The sequence below is a fragment of the Diachasmimorpha longicaudata genome, chromosome 16 (assembly GCF_034640455.1).
Source record: "Diachasmimorpha longicaudata isolate KC_UGA_2023 chromosome 16, iyDiaLong2, whole genome shotgun sequence".
Lineage (NCBI taxonomy): Eukaryota > Metazoa > Arthropoda > Insecta > Hymenoptera > Braconidae > Diachasmimorpha > Diachasmimorpha longicaudata.
Window position 1 is genome coordinate 2,301,215 of NC_087240.1, and position 17,595 is coordinate 2,318,809.

At 35.6% G+C, this 17,595-nt stretch overlaps 3 protein-coding genes across 4 annotated transcripts in view; 1 reads left to right on the forward strand and 2 right to left on the reverse strand.

Moving 5' to 3' along the window:
* Positions 1 to 17,595, forward strand: part of Jing (jing) — a 151,747-nt gene that overhangs the window by 53,087 nt on the left and 81,065 nt on the right. The window lies entirely within an intron of this gene.
* On the reverse strand, positions 1,706 to 6,886 carry LOC135170209 (facilitated trehalose transporter Tret1-like). Its single transcript, XM_064135806.1, has 4 exons — positions 6,745 to 6,886; positions 5,272 to 5,839; positions 5,007 to 5,208; positions 1,706 to 3,940 (listed from the first exon to the last, which is right to left on the reverse strand). The coding sequence occupies exons 1-4, from the start codon at positions 6,809 to 6,811 to the stop codon at positions 3,329 to 3,331; spliced, it is 1,449 nt and encodes a 482-aa protein (XP_063991876.1). The 5' UTR covers positions 6,812 to 6,886; the 3' UTR covers positions 1,706 to 3,328.
* On the reverse strand, positions 8,844 to 16,050 carry LOC135170211 (facilitated trehalose transporter Tret1-like). Its single transcript, XM_064135807.1, has 4 exons — positions 15,880 to 16,050; positions 12,261 to 12,828; positions 10,534 to 10,735; positions 8,844 to 9,458 (listed from the first exon to the last, which is right to left on the reverse strand). Exons 1-4 carry the CDS (start codon positions 15,944 to 15,946, stop codon positions 8,847 to 8,849), a joined length of 1,449 nt encoding a protein of 482 aa, XP_063991877.1. The 5' UTR covers positions 15,947 to 16,050; the 3' UTR covers positions 8,844 to 8,846.

The following is a 17,595-nucleotide window of genomic DNA, read 5'->3' on the forward strand; positions in this document are numbered from 1 at the left end:
CGAGTTTTGAGTAACAGGTGCTGGAGTCCAAGAGAAGGCAGTAATTGCGCGTGAAGCTGGTTACCAGTGTAGTGCCGATGGCCAAAAGGAATGGCAGCCGACGTATCGAGCGTCAGGTGTGCCATCATAGCACACGCAAGGATAAATTATTATTATATTTTTTTTACAATTTTTTATTTCCTTTTTTTGTGATTTTATATTCCATTTTTGTTGGTCATGTGTGAGAAAGAGAGAAAAACGTTAGACAATAATGATAAATTGTTAATAGTAAATTGTAATAGTAATTGTAATAGTAATTGTGATAGTAAATTGTTTAACAAACTTTTGATGTCTTCGGTGACTATTAAATTATATCGATTGGTTTGATTTTGAGGGGTGATGGGGTGAAATCAAGGGTTTTCATTCAGAAGGTGGTAATCGAAGAAGAAAAAAATGGTTTGAGGGTACGATCTGAGGGCTGGAGGGGTGAGAATCGTTGAAATAGAAAAACGCGGGAATATTCAAATAGCGAATGTGTATTTAATGTTTTTTTGGCGATCGTTTTTTTTTTTTTTGGGTATTTCATGGGGATTTTTTTTCTGGGGGTTTTGGTGGACGTGGAGTCTACTCGCCGACGTAAAAACGTTTATCCGTTGAGCTCTCTGAATTCAAATGGTGCCAGGAGAGAAGAGACCACGCCCTTGGTGCGTGGGGTGCGAACTTCCGGTGCAAAAATTACGACCGACGAATGTGCTGCAGCTCTCGGATCTCCGGAGATTCCGAGTTGAGGAGAGAATGATTTTTAAAATTGAGGTTTAGGGGGGAGGGGCTAGGGTTTGGTTCCAGGAATAGACTGATTATTTACCAATTAAATAGTCTTCTGATGAGACTTTGAAACGGATTTTCTAATGAAATTTTGGGCATTTGTTTGTCCAAAAACAAAAATGAGTGGAAACATTTTATTTTTTTTTCACAGGGAATTGGCTATACATTTGCTATATATTTGCACTATATGTGCTGGTCATGATTTTTATGATGGTATGATTTTTATGACGCTGACTGTCGCTGTCTTGCGACCGTCTGCAATTGTTGTTTAATTATAAATTATTGGGAACACGTGGGAATGAATTTTGATTGAATTGAAAACAGGTGGAGATGTCTTAAAAGGGATGAAATTATTAAATTTTAATAATTCCTGCCCAGAAAAATTTTTGATTGCTGAAGATCGTTCGGAACTCGTTGGAATAATCATCAAGAAGATCTTCAGAATATCTCTCTGGTGATCCAAAAAGATTCTTTGATCGATTTTCCGAAAACTATTTTTGTTTGAGGATTGTGCGTCGAAGAATTTGTATTTCCTGAAGATCTTTCAGATATTTTCAACAGAACCATCGAATGATTTTCTGAAGATCTCGGTGGTGATCCAAGAAGATTCTCTGGAAGATTTTCGGATGTCAATATTTACTTTTAATGATCTGAATTTGACTTTGGAAAATATTCTTAAATCGAAACGAGAATTATCTTCCGAAGAATACTTTGGAATCGCCGTGAAGATCTTCTGAAGACCTTTCGATAATTCTTCTGAAGATTTTTGAAAAATCTTCGACAAAAATTTCTCGTCAACGGAATTAACTGAATTCTGCCTTTTTCGTTGCGATATCATAATCCAAATTCTCACATATTCAACACATGACACTCTAAATTTTGAATATTATATTACAAAATCTAAAGGTAAAATATATATTTTTTTAAATGACAACAAATAATAGCGAATCCTTATGACAAATTAATTAATCAAGTGTAAATAGCGGCTATAATTACAGTAATATTATACGTTTAGTACCTCATTTTGTCGTCAAATATGTCCCATTCCATGACTTGAGAAAAATAATTGAAACTTTCTCGTAACTTGTTAATAAACTAATCAACCGACTACTGATTATGATCAAAGACTCACTGATCCCAAGCATTTCAAATGGACAAGGATTTCTACACCTTGTTAATTCATGAATTTCTAGCTGGTCATTAATAATTCCAGAATGATGATAGCGTTGATAACGACATAACTTATTAAAAATGAAATGAAATTTTATTTCCCAGTTTAGAACCACTAAATGACACTAAGTGATTTGTCGATGGAAGGTGGGTTTAAAATTTTATCACGTTGCAATACTCAATCCGCACAGCGAGAAATATTCATGAAAAAATATGGCACTCGTTTATTCAACGATTACGGAATTTACTCGCAAAAATTGCGGGACGAAATCGCAATTTTTCATATAAATTGCAGATTAAAATTACAGAACGCGATGGGAAATTCCGTAACAGCGATCGTAAAAGTATTTTTATCTGACGAAAATGTTTCAGAAATATTCAGGAAAATCAGTGAAAGATCTTCAGAAGATCTTCCTGGTGACCTCAAAGACCCTTCGGAAGATCTTCGAAAGACAATTTTTGTTTGAAAGAGTTTTTTCCGGATGTTTTTCAAAATAAAATTGAGAACATGATCAGAAAAATATTGTTTCACTACAATTTAAAAAGATCGACAACAATTCATAATAACAAATAAATAAAATGATTAGAATTGGAACCCGAAATACCTCAATATCAATCACATTTCACCTCTGACCTTGAATTAATTATTAATTAGCTTTTTAATTCATTAACATCTGTAGACTATAAAAGTTATTGACTGCCAAAGATCTTCCAGAACTCTTCAGAAGAATCATCTAAAGATCTTCGCAGGACCTTCCTTGTTACTCCGAAAGATTCTTCGTAAGACAATTTTGGTTTGAAGATCTGTTCGGAAGATAGTTTTTAGAATATTTTTCAACGTAAAATTCATAAAACTTCAAATAATATTCCAAAAAATCTTTCAACGAATCTTTTTAGGTCACCAGGAAGATCTTCCCATGATCTGTCGATGATTCTTCTGACGAACTTCGAAGATCTTTTGCACACAATAATTTTTCTACCCAAAAGTCTTGTGATATTTTCTGCGACATCATTTCACACCGAAACCGCGGTAAAACCACATAATTTACATTGAAGAGTTCTCTTGACACACCTTCTAATACTTAACATTCACATAACGCAATGTCGATGATCGTAAATAAGTAAATTTGGTCGAGAAGTCCTTCCGGTACCTTAAATACGAGGAATTAATTTCAAAATAATTCTGTCACTTATTGCTGGACAAAACCGCAAGACTTTCCAACAATTAAAAGTGGCTAACGAATTATCAATGAAACATAATAAACAATTATATAGTATTTCAACTATTAAATTAATCTAAGCTATTTGTCAGCCCATTTCCTCCCATAACAACTGATAAATGAGATAATTATAATTAAAATTTTTCACTATTATTGTCTCCAGCCTCAGGATATCCAAAATTTTGCTTCTTCTTCCCATTCAGCTCATCAATAATCACCTGATTTGATTTTCCTTTAGTCTCGGGTACCAGAATAAACGTAAAAATACCTGTGCAAGCGCAGAATCCCGCCAAAATATAGAAAGACGTGAAGTTTCCATAATTCTCAGAAATTAGTGGAAATAATTTCACTGTTATAAAGCTGGCCAACCACAGTAGCATCATAGATGTTGAGGCACCCAGACTCGCCACATCAGGACTAAAAATCTCAGCTGCAACGATATAAGCAGCTGGCCCAAGTCCCATGGAATAGAATACAGCGTACGCTGATAATACCACCAGCGGAAGCCAAGCGAATGAAGAGACGTCAACGTTCTGGTCCATCAGCAGAAAAAATGTTCCAAAGAAGATATGACTAATCATCATTCCAACGCATGAAATTATGATAATGTATCGTCTCCCAGTGAGATTTATTGTCATTGTTGATAGCCACGATCCACCGATTTGAATGACTGCTAGAACTATGGCGGATATATTTGGAGTCAATGAGCTTTTGGCGAGGCCGAATATCAATGAAGTATATGTGACCTGAAAATATTCCATTCATAGATATTCACCAATATTCGGTATTTTTCCGGGTTAAAAAATTATTTTTGATCGAAGATCTTCAGACAAGATCTTCAGATGTCCAGAATAATCGTGTGAAGATCTTCGAAGGTCTCTTTGGAGCGCAGAAAAGATTCTGTGGAAGATTTCGGAAAACTATTTGTTAGTGAAGATCTGAAGAATCTGTGGAGATCGCTAGGGAGATCTTTTCACGAAAAAAATACTTGAATCAAATATAAAATGTAATTATTTTGAGGATATTGGATTTTTAATGGTAACATCAATAACTAATTGATGTTCACACTATTTTATTATCTATTATGAATCGATTGAGTAACACGGAAACGTTTATCATCAATATGTGGCCTCAATATCTTGTAGATAACGGAAAAGCTTCGAATAAAATATCTCTAAAAGGGTTTGCTATGGAGTATATTCAGTAATGTCTTCATGTGCCATAATGTCAACAATTCAGTAGACTTGTTTTTTGGGTTTATTCACTCTTTGCCGACTCACTTGACATTTCACATCTTCAAAAGACTCTGTTTCGTTAATTTATAATTATTCTATTACTAATTAATACGAATTATTTCACCAAATTTACTGAACCATCAAACAAACTTAAGAGTAACGATATTATTGTAGACTGACGACATTCAAAACATGGGGTGGGGGAAAACCTAATAAGTGATTAGGATTTATCTATTTTGCGGTCCTTTTTAAAGGATTGATAACACATATTGAAAATGAACGTTTCTGAACGACTTAATCTTTGTACAGAAGACAAAAAAACAAAACAGACAAAGTCTTCTAAGAAACTGTTTTTTTTTCTCAATATTGTCCTCGAAGATAGAAAATACTTGAGAATCGAAATAACAAAAGCCTAAATCAAGTACAAAATATACTTGATTCAAGCATTTTGTCCCACTTTCGAAGACCTCTCGCTGATTCTCCTGAAGATCTTCCAGACATCTTCGACAGCCAAGAATTTTTCAATGCGAATCAACAGAAAATGCAATCAAACTTACAATGACCTTGAATGTCTTACCACAATTGTATAACCGGACGTGTGTTGTCCGATGAAAAGCCCGGAAGCGATGATGAAGGCGGTGATAGTAGCACGATCCCTGAACAAGTCCTTGATATTCACCAACTTGTCAGGTTCCACCATATCCTCAAGCCTCTGTTGGAGTTCGGACAATTCTCGATCAACAGCAACGGTGTCATTATTCGTCAGCCACATCAACGACCTGCAAATGAACATTGACAAGTCAGTTCAGGACACCATCGAAGACCAGAATATGTTGCATTACTTGGTGGCTTCTGGGATCCTGGCCTTCCTTATCAGATAAACCGGCGTCTCGGGCATGAACCAAAAGGCTACGAGGAATATGACAGGCAGAATTATCGCACCTACTGCAAATTGATGGTAAGTCAAGATGACACCAAATATCAAAGCGATAAGAACCCCTACATTAATACTGAATGCGTACAAGCTGCCAAGGGGTCCTCTCATCGACTGATCTGCAATTTCAGTGACATAAACAGGAACAACAGCACACATTAGTGCAAGTGACACACCACTCAGTATTCGAGCGATGAGAAGCTGCCAAAAATTTTGGGCAAAGTAAGTGATTAACCAGTTTATGATGAGTGGAAATGCTATGGCCCATCCAGTTTTTTTTCTGCCAAAACGCTCCAAAGTCCAGGCTGTTATTGGTAGAACGATGAGGGGCATGAGGACCGGTATTGACGACAGCCAGGAAATCTCGTCACTGGTCATTGGTTCAGTACCCACTGGAGTATCTTCTTCCAGGAGAAGTGGGATCGTTGGTGATGCCCATCCCATCGCCATCGCAGTGGACATGGTCCCTAAATTGGCTGCATTACGAATGATAAAAGTATATTCGACTTTGGTACCAATATTGTGAGAATTGGATGTTTCGATACAAGTGCGAGGGGGTGGTAACGAGTGTGAAGTTGGCTGTCAATTACATGAGTTGAAACACCCCATCGCATGTGTACTATACTTTTTGATAGTGATGTTACGTTCAGAAAGAGGTGAACTGTCATTTTTTGTTGACAAGGAAAGGAAATGTCTTTTCGTTTACAAGTCTCGACTTTTTGTTTACAAGTAAACAAAAGGGCACTTTTTGACACCGACTGAACGTAGCAGTTCAAAAAATAATTTTCTCAGGAGGCTATTGTCTTCTTGGAATGGATTAACTCATTCAGAAACGTTCATCATCAATATGTGTTCTGAATGTTTTAAAAACGATCACAAAATGGCTCCAGCGGATTTCACTTCCTGATGACCAGAGAAATGATAATCGCTGATTATGTTCTGTCCCACTTCATGTTAAGTTTGTTTGATGGATCAGTGAATTTGGTGAAATAGTTGGTACTAGTTAGTAATAGAATAGTTAGAAGTTGACGAAGCAGAGTTATGTTGAAGATGTTAAATGTAAAGTGAGTCGACAAAGAGTGAACAAACAAGAAAGGCTAGAAGTTTGGTGAATTGTTGAGATTATGGGACATGAAGGTATTATTGAATGTCTTCCATGGGAAACTCTTTTAGTGATACTTATTCGAAATTTTTTCGACATTTAAGAGTGAGTGCACATATTAATGATAAACGTGGGGGTGACAATCAATTGATTATTGATTTTCCCATTGAAAATGTAATATACCTAAAATAACTATACACATTATACTTAAATAAAGTGTATAATGGACTTGATTAAGTATTGTTTTTTCATAAATATTAGAAATTAATTGAAACTTACCGACAACGGCTGCCAGAAGTTGACGTACATTGCTCTTGTTCACAAAATTTATTCGAAACTTCCTCATCTTGTTGATCTGTCTTTTTTCGATTGATATTAATGATATAGTTTATTACTCATTGTCATTGAACGAGTCAGCGACGATTGATTGATACTGAATTTCTGTAGGGAATAGTACCGGAAGAGTCAGCATGTAACTGTTATCAAATCACTGCATAATACTTCTTATTCGATTATCATTGATTTTTTCAATCAATTCTATTGATAATTCTCATGACGTCGTCTGTTGAGATCCTTGAGAACGTGATATTTTATCAATAAATCCAGCAACTCATGCAGTTCTAATACTTTTTTATTGTCTTCACCAGAACATAAAAACAATGATTCAGTTTAGCTGTGGGATAATATCTAATTCGAAGAATCTAGATACAAAATTATCTAAGGAAATGTGAGATCGATATTGCCAGTCGATGACATTCGATAAAATAATTCATCTGGATTGTCTCTTGGTCCCATTACGTGTGGGTTAAAGTGGTCTTCAATCTCGCGTGTACGAAAATTATTATCGGCTACAGATCTTTCTGAATGCTTCAGCAGAATCATGAGAAGATCTTGCGATGATCTCCTGATGATCCGAAAAAACTCTTTGGAAACTTTTCGGAAGGCAATATTTTTTTCTGAAGACCTGCATCGAACAATTTTCATCTGTCGAAGATCTATCATAAATGTTTCGAAGATTCATTGTAAGATCTTTTGAAGACCTTCTTGGTGACACAAGATTCTTTGGGAGATCTCCAGAAAAGAATTTTTAGTTGGAGACATGTTCTGGAAGAGCGTTTTTTAACGAATATTTTCCAAAGTAAGATTCAGACGTTCAGAAAAAGAAGATTGTCTCCCGGAAATCTTATAAAGATTCTTTTTGGATCACCTTTTGGGGGATTTTCGCAAGATCTTTTGAGCAGTTTTCTGAAGAATTTTCCAAAATCTTTAGCAGACAAAAACGATCTTACAAAGATCTTCCAAACAATCTTTTGGAATCACCGAAGATCTTTCGATGATTTTTCTGAAGATTTCTGAAAGATCTTCGGTTGATTTCTGAAAGATCTTCGGTTGAACCAATAATTTGTTGATGAATTGTTTTTTTTTTTAACGAATCCCATTTTATTTCTATGAACGCCTAATTATGTCATCATAATCGTATCGAAATGATTCTAAAAGTCATGAAACGTCAACAAATGACGACTCTGTTTTCCGAAATAAGTTTACTAACTTCCTTCGTTAAGATCGGCAATTAAGTTAATGATGTGATTTTTTTTGTCGCCGTTCATTCTTCGCTGAACTAATCACTAACAGAAAAATGACTCATTAAATATAATAACGTGTTACATCGAAAATAACTGAGAAGAAAGAATTTCGTTCTGCTCGATTCTTCCCTCTGCTATTGGATTAATCAATGCAAGTACAGATTTTTTGCTCATTACGTTTCGTTCCTCCGACATACGAACAATATTTGTTCAACGAGAAGAAATTTCAACGTGTCAAGAGAATTATTAATTACTTACTTAGTCGGTTATGACGAGTAGAAAAATTTTTGCCTGTCACAGATCCCTCGCAAATCTTCAGAAGAATCATCAGAAGATCTTCGAAAGATCTCGCCGGCGACTTGAAGAATTCTTTGGAAGATCTTCGGAGGAAAACTTTTCAAGAATATTTTCCAAAAATTTCGACGATCTTCAGACAAAAATATTATCTTTCAAAAATATTCTAAAGAATCTTTTTGGATCATCCACATGATTTTTGAGAGATCTAGTGGATCATCCATTAGGTCTTTGACAGATCTCGTGGATGATTCTTCCAAAGAATTCCTGAAGATCTTTGAAAAATAATCATTTTTCCACCCGAAATTGTGTTGGCCCATAAAAGTGTAAAAAACCAGTCCTCAGACGATAAATAAATTTTGACCCAAAATGGATCAACATCACCTCAAATATGTTACATATGTAATAGTTCAGATAAAATCCTGCCGCTTATGTACTCAACTGTCACCTTGTAAAACCTATTTTATAGTGAACCCCATCAATAAATAAATAACGCGATGAAATTTAAACTTTCGTCGTGCAATTTCCTTCATCCAAATTCGGGTGATCATTTCTCGTTTTTTTACCGTTCAGCTCTTCAACAATTGACTGCGTTGATCTTCCTTTAGTCTCCGGTACAAGAATGAACGTGAATATACACGTAGAAGCGCAGAATGCCACCAAAATGTAGAAGGATGTGTAGCTTCCATACCGAGACGATATCAACGGAAATAGTTTGGCAGTGACAAAACTAGCGGACCAAAGTAACATCATAGATATTGAAGTACCCAAACTGGCGATGTCAGGACTGAAAATTTCAGTAGCAACGACATAAGCAGCTGGGCCAATTCCCATGGAATATGATATGGCGTATGCTGATAAAGCAACAAGTGGAAGCCAGGAAAACGATTCAACATCAACATTTCGATTCATGAGTAGAAAAAAAGTGCCAAAAATTAAATGACAAATTCCCATTCCTACACATGAAATCATAATAATGGATCTTCTTCCAGTCAGATTGATTGTCATTGTCGATAACCAGGAACCAAAAATTTGAATCACCGCGATCACTATAGCAGCGGCATTCGGACTCAATGAACTCTTCGCAAGTTTGAACATCAGCGTTGCGTATGTCACCTAAAAAAATATATTTTCTACGTAAGATCAAACGATACGCCATTTTCTACCACCGCGTGTACAGGAATTATTGCCTGCCAAAGATCTTCCAGAATTTTTCAGAAGAATCATGGAAAGATTGAAGATCTGAAGATCTTCCAAAGATTCCAAGAGGTTTGTTTGAAAGATGTTCGAAGGACAATATTTTCTTCAGAAGATCAGGGCAGAAGAAATTTTGTAATTTTCTTTTGAAGATCCTTCCTAAATCTTCAGAAGAATCGTCTGAAGATCTTCTGCAGATGTCCCTGATAACCGAAGCATATTCTTTGAAAGGCGTTCGGAAGACAATATTTTCGTCTGAAGATCCGGGTAGAAAAAAAATGTTATCTGTGGAAGATCTTTGCCACATCTTCAGAAGAATCATCGAAAGATCTTCTGAAGAATCCAAAACCATTCTTTTCTTCTCTTCTCTTCTGAAGATTTGGTTTAAAAAATCTGCCTTTTGAAGATCTTTCAGAAATCTTCAAAATAATCATCGAAAGATCTTCGGCAGATCTCTCAATGAACCCAAGTAGATTCTTCGAAAGATGCTCGGAAGACAATATTTCCGTCTGAAGATCCGCGCAGAAAAATGAAGATCTCTGACAAGTCTTCAGGAGAATCATCGAAAGATATTCGAAAGATGTTTTATTCTCTTTTGAAGATCAGAGTAGAAAACATTCTGACTTTTGAAGATCTTCCCTAAATCTTCAAGTGAATCTTCCGCAGATCTCCCAAAGAACCGAAGAAGATTCTTTAAAATATACCCACAGGACAGTATTTTCTTTTGAAGATCTGCACGGAAAAACGTTTATCTTTTGAAGATCTTTTCCAGATCTTCGAAAGCCTCATGGAAAGATCATCGGAAGATCTTTTTAGTGACTCTAACATTTTCTTCGAAATTCTCAAATAAAATGTTCCGAAGAATCTTGTGGAGTCACGAGAGAAATTCTCCGAAAATCTTTCAATGATCCTTCTGACGATCTCTTCCGAAGATCTTCACCTTAGAATGTTCTTTACACGTCGCTTTACGGTATATGTAATGCTGATGTTTTACCACAATTGTATAACCAGTCACGTGCTGTCCAATAAATAGACCAGAAGCAATGATGAACGCTTTGATTGTAGCACGATCTCGGAACAAGTCCTTCAGAGTCGGAGTTTTGGTAGATTCCACTATTTCCTGGAGGCTCTGCTGAAGCTGAGATAATTCTCGCTCGACCGTTGTCTTATCACAACTTCTCAGCCACATCAGAGATCTGGGCATAAAGGTTCAGAGGTCAAGTTGCTTCCATTTATTCCTTTTATCAGTGTCTGCACTGGTAGAAAAAATTAGTTTTGTTTGGAGGATTTAATTCAAATCTCCAATCATTTGGTTGTTAATATTCAAATGAACTTGTTATAGTCAATAGCTATCCCTTCGTGAGATAGATTTAATTAAGAGGAATGCAATTTGTCTAGGATTGCGGTTCTTTTATTTGTTGTCACAGCGAAACTATTTGATTTCGTTCCAACCAAATTTTACTGTCTCCAACAAATCGAAGATTTTTCTCAAAATTAAAATTATTTTTATGATTAAATACTAATGATACCGCGAAAACCTTTAAGAGATAAGGCTGACCTTTAAGACTGATTGTCTTAGTGAAGTGATTTTAATAAACATTAAAATTTTTTGTCTTGCAAAATAGTATCAACTCCTCTCATGATAACTACGATTCAGAAGATCTTGACCGCTCAAAGGATTCGTTAGAAGATCTTCAGAAGATCATTTTTGCTTGTAGATTCGGTCAGAAGACTTTAAAAATAATTTCCAAGGTCACACTCAGAATATCTTCAGAAAAAATATTCCTTTCTGAAGGATCTTCTTACGTCACCGGTACATCTTCTGAAGATCTTTCGCCGATCCTTTTAAGGAATTCTGGAAGATCGTTGGTAGACAATAATTTTTCTACGTGAGAAGGTAAAAAAGATGACGTAAAACTTGAAACTCGAGATCGTAATGAGATAAATTGCCTCGGAGTCATCACGAGAGGAGGCGATCCTGGAGATTTCGAGACTGAGCTGCAACCGGAGGTTTCCATATTCATTGAGATCGTGACCATCTTTCTAAAGTATTATCTCGTGAAATCTCTTCCAGAATTACCACCAAATGAATTATTATATCGATCAACACGATCATTTGTTACTCCAAATAATAAATAATTGAGCTATTTGGTGTGTCGAATTCAGAAAAATATTATTCCACAAAAAAAACTTGGAAAATATAGTTAAAGAACTTCGAACTGAGAGAATTAGGACTCATCAAGGTCATCATCATCATCAAGGTCATCATCATCATCAAGGAAAATCATTTCACTTGTTATTTCTAATTTCTTCCAAAAGAAATACTTTTGATAAAAAATAATTTTTTCTATCATCTTCGCATCGAAAAATTATTCCCTCAAAGATCTTCCAGAATTCTCCAGAAGAATCATCAAAAGATCTTCGCAAAATCTCCCTCACGTCCCAAAAAGGTTCTTCGGAATTTTCGGAGGGCAATATCTTTGTCAAAAAAAGTTCTGAATTTGACTTTACAAAATATTCTTCTAAAACGTCTTTTTCTAACATATCTCCACACCAAAATGATCTTCCGAAGATCTTCCAAAGAGTCTTTTAGTGTCACCTGCGAGATCCTGCGAAGATCATTCGATGATTCGCCTGAAGATTTCTCACAGATCCTCCACTGCCAGAGAGAAGAATATCTATTCTTCTACCCAACTTCATAATGAGAATCTAAAATATTACTTTCTAGCTTCTGCAACTTTTCCTTTCCTGAGTAAGTAAATCGGTGACTCCGGCATGAAACCAAAAATGGCGATGAAAATCGGTGGGAGAATCATTCCACATATTCCAGCTTGACGATAAGTCAATGTTGCGCCAAAAATCAGGGAAATTAAAGGTCCTAGATTCATACTAAATGCGAAAAGGCTTCCAAGTGGTCCTCTCGTTGATTGATCGGAAATTTCAGCGATATAAACCGGAATTACTGCCCCCATCAGGGCGAGAGAAACTCCCCCGAGTATCCGAGAAATCAGAAGTTGCCAGAAGTTTTGAGCAAATAAAGCCATCAGCCAACTCAAAGTGATGGGAAGGGCCATGAAACATCCAGTAATTTTTCTGCCAAAACGTTCCAATGCCCACGCTGCTATCGGTAGAATGATGAGTGGCATGAGAGATCCAATTGAAGATAGCCAAGAAATTTCATCATCAGACATCGGTTCTTCACCAACTGGGGTATCAGTTGTCAGGAGCTGGGGTATATTTGGTGCCAGCCAGCCCATGAACATCGAAGTTGATGTGGTTGCAAAATTAACTTCAATATGAAACAGAAAATGGCGGGTAATAGGTCTAGAGATTAAAAAATACTGGGATCGGAGTAGATGAACATTGATGAAGAGCGAAAAATAACGTAATCCTGACGGCGATAATTACTTCCTCACGTAATTTCTTTCAATCGTTAAAAGGTTTCTTAAATGATGAAGAACGTCCTGCGTAGAACGATCATTGTCTCTCAAAGATCTTGCAGAGGTCTTCAGAAGAATCATTAGAAGACTGGTTGAAATCCAAAAAGTTTCGTTGGAAGATCTTCCGAAAACAATGTTTTTGGTGAAGTTGTGAATTTGAATTTGGGAAATATTCTCCTAAAGGTCTTCTTCTAGCATATCTTCACACCAAAATTGTCTTCCGATATTCCAAAGAATCTTTTGGAGCTATCAGGATCTTCCGAAGATTTTTCGACGATTTTTCTGGGGATTTCTGAAAGATCTGCGACAGACAGAAATTTTTCTGATGCAAAAAAAGCTAGTGTCTCTCCAAGATCTTCTAGAAATCTTCGGAAGAATCATTGAAAGATCTTCGAAAGATTTTCATGGAGATTAACGATAAAATTACCTACGTTAAAAAATTGTCTGTAAAAGATCTTTTAGAATTCTTCAGTAAAATCATAGGTAGATCCTCCGAAGATCTCCCTGATGATCCAAACGGATCCTATGGACGATCTTCAAAGGACAATATTTCAGGTGAAAATGTTGTGAATGTGACTTTGGAAAATATTCTCCAGCAGCTCTTTCCGAACAGATCTTCAAACAACAATTGTCTTCTGAAGATCTTTCTGTTATTCTTCTGAAGAGTCCGGAAAGGTCTTCGACAGACACAAATTTAACTATGCAAATCTCTTGCGAATATATCTCCAAACAAGAATTATCTTCCGAAGATCTTCCGATGATTCTACTGAAGATTTCTAAACAATGTTGAACCGATGGAAGTTTTGTCTTCGGAAGATCTTCCAAATAATCGCTTGGGATCATCAAGACCTTCCGAAGATCGTCCGATCATTTTTCTGAAGATCTTCGGAAGATCACTCTTATTATTTTTTCTTGCTTCTCTTACATTACTAATGTTCCTTTTATTTATCTGTTGCAGGTTGGTATCGATTTTCTCAGGATCTCGCCCTCTCATTTTCATTATCACGTTCAAGTTCGTGAGAATTATCTCCCATGAAGTTATTACCTCAACCACTGGTAATTATTCCAATTTTTTCTCGATTTCAAAGGCCAAACATTCTTCCCACGTGAAAAAAAAATATTGTTTCTTGTGAAAAAAGATTATTCTTTGTCTCTAAAGATCTTCCAGAATTTTTCAGAAGAATCACCGCATTGATCTTTGGAAAATCTTCCTGATCCACACAGTTTCATTGGAAGATGAATCCCAAGTCTCGATTTTTTTCTGATAAAATTTGTCTGGAAAAGATTATCTCCATCCAAAAAATGTCTTCCAAAGAACTTCTGGGGATCACCAGGATCTTCTGAAGACTTCCAATGATTCTTCTGAAGACTTCTCAAAGATCTTCAACAGACAGATATTGTTGTGGCAGACAAACTATGAAATTATCGTGATGAGAGTCATGATGTTTATGATGATGATGATGATGACCAATCAGCTGCTTCTACTAATTAAAGAAAATTTCTTTCGTCAACGAAGTCTTCAGTCATATCCATCAATCACTCACAATTACTCAAATTTCAGAGCCAATATTTTTAATATTTCAAGAGGAGTGCTCTCCGCACTTGAAATATTATCTACCAGTTTTACAATAATTGTCTTAATCTTTTGAAAAATAATTCATGTAGACAAAATATCCATTTAATTTTTTTGAAATTCTCCTCCTGGAGATTCCATTCATTGTAAAGATTCTATGAACTTTCTGATATTTTAAAAATATCGTCTCGTCCAAAAATTTCTTTTGAAATCACATCATATATCATAAACTGAAGTGAACATCAAATTTTTCCTCCGCCACCAGTATTTTTCGAAGTGACAAACATTGGGAATTTCATATGAATTCCTTTCTTTAGTTCAAAAATGAATAGTCCATCAAAACGAAAAACCTCCTCTCGTCCTTCCCATTATGCATCGGCTGCTCCTCCCGCGGTGTGAAAAATAAGTCCCATAAATCACCGCCCGACGGAGAAGATGGAGATGAAGGAGTACAAAACGCGGAATTTTATAGAATTCATGGGGAACGCAATTTTTTAAATATTCTAATAGAACTCTAAGCATACCTTAGACGAAGTATCGTATACTTAGAGAAGATCGTTCCTAAAAACCTTAGACTTTTTGTTAATAGAAGAGTCAACCTCATCTGCGACGATTCACTCGAATGTATGAGGGATCGATCGGAATTGTATCAGTAAATCAATCGGTATGAAGAACTAAAATTTTTTAATTCTATTTCTTCAGGAAGTTCACCTAGGGGACGGATCTGGTGGACTAAAATATTTTTTGAAGTGAAAGAAGTGAAACGTTTTAGTGATAATCCAAGAAATGCAAATCATTTCGTACGAAAAAAAATAGCGAGAGGAAAATGATAAGAAAATGATGGAGTGACCCACACTTTTTTAAATTCATATTTTATAAATTAATTATTATGGAAAGTCCAAGTTAATTATCATCGCTGGTCTCTGACGGATTAATATCTATAATATTTACAATTGGATTGTGATAACTAAAATATTATGTTAAAGGTCCCACATCTATTTTATTTATATTTTTAGCGAATACCGCATAGTCAATCACTTATTCTTTACTTCCTTTCTCCCCCTCTTGCTCTTCTCCTTCCGAGTGGCGTTAAACGTTTAACGCCATTCCCCCTCCACTGACGCATTGAACGTTCAACGCAGGTTTTTCCGAAGTCGCCTAAGAAGTTTCACTTTGAAATAAGTTTGGGCCAAAAATTGATGTTCTTGACAGAAGAGAATATTTCTTGAAATATATTCCTAATCAATTATTAAATTACGATAACGATTCAGTTTGGTCACAGTCAATGTTACCAAATATAATGTAAACATAAAAATTGAGAACTCACTGACGATCACTGCCAGAAATTGATGTCTAGAACTTCGGTCCAGCAAATGAATTTGGGGGAATTTCATGTTCACTAATTTCAATGTTTATAGCAATTGCAATTGTACTTTTTCGCAGGGGAGAATCGACTTATTCGCGAGTGTTGAAATGTCGAAATGATACGAAGTACAGGGAGATTTGACAATCAACTGTTATCAAATCTCCGTGCAAACTGCCATCTCCGTTCTATTTGTGTTATCTCCATTTTTGTTTTCAATAATTCAGTTTTAGTGCAGTTTAATGTGTGTTAAAACTCAAAGATTTTATCGTCTGTAAAACCGTTTCGATTACCATATCTTTTATTATAATTTTTTTTATAATAAACGGAACAAACGTTAGTTTTCTCAGGAAAATGAATCCTGTGCCGATAAATTCTCCTTCGTCGAAGAATCTTCGAAAGATCTTCAGAAGAATCTTTGAATGATCTTCAGAAGACTCCTCGAAAGATCTTCGCGAGAACCCTTGAAAGGTCTTCAGAAGAATCTTCGAAAGATTTTCAGAAGAATATCTGAAAGATCTTCAGAAGAATCTTTGGAAGATCTTCATAAGAATCGCCGAAAGATCTCCAGACGAATCTTTGGAAGATCTTCAGAAGAATCTTTGGAAGATCTTTACACTAATCTTTGAAAGATCTCCCCAGAGGTCCAAAAATATTTTCAGAAGATTTTCGAAAGACAATATTTGTGTCTGAAGATGAATTTGACCTCAGAAAATATTTTTAAATGTCAAATTCAAAATTAGAGCTGTTGAATATTCAGAAACTCAATCAAACATCTTTCTGCGTGATTATTATTCTCTCTTCTTCCTTTCGTGACCGGAAGACGTCCCCAGGACCACCAAATGATCTTCCCGGAGGCCAAAAAAAAAATCACTACTCCATTTTTCCCTCCCTGTCCATATCCCCCGGTATTCCCCGGTCCTTAAAAATAACTTTCCACACGGAACAGTATACATGTGTATATGCCATGATTATATGTACGCATATATGCCTCGAATATGTAATTTTATGATTGAAAAACATGTATCTGCCTGATTTATATTTTGTCACGTATGCTCCACATATATTTTGGATACCGCATTTTTGGACGTTTTATGTGTCATTTGGTTCAAATATCTGCAAAACATATTTTCACGTGAATTTTTCTTCTGCGCGAGTTGATACATTTTACACATAATGTATCCATGTACAATTTCGTCGAGGTCTGCACTAAGACAAAAAGATAAATATACCAATGAAATTTTCTTCTGAGAAAATATTTACAGCGGATTCTCCGGTGGAAAACCGCATTGTGGGCATTTGTTTGTCTACAATAAATATGATTGTAAAAATTATATTATTCTCTCAGTGCAATAGGAATATTGAATAAAAATTATGTATTTTTTTTTTGCAATTCTGGAGCGTAATATGCCATTGAAATCAATTTTCCGCAACTGTTACTAATTTTTTTTGGAGCTTTTCATTATTTTAATAACAACTTTCTGTGAAAAATTACGAAAATGACAGTAAAAGTGTTCGAGTCACTTCTGTAATCACTAAGTGACCTTCACTGAGATAAAAATATAATTTTCCCAATGAAATAATCTTTTTACAAAAATTTAAACGGATTTTCCGGTGGAAAATTTCAGGCATTTGTTTATCGAAAACCAATATCATTGGCAAAATTATATTTTTCTTTCA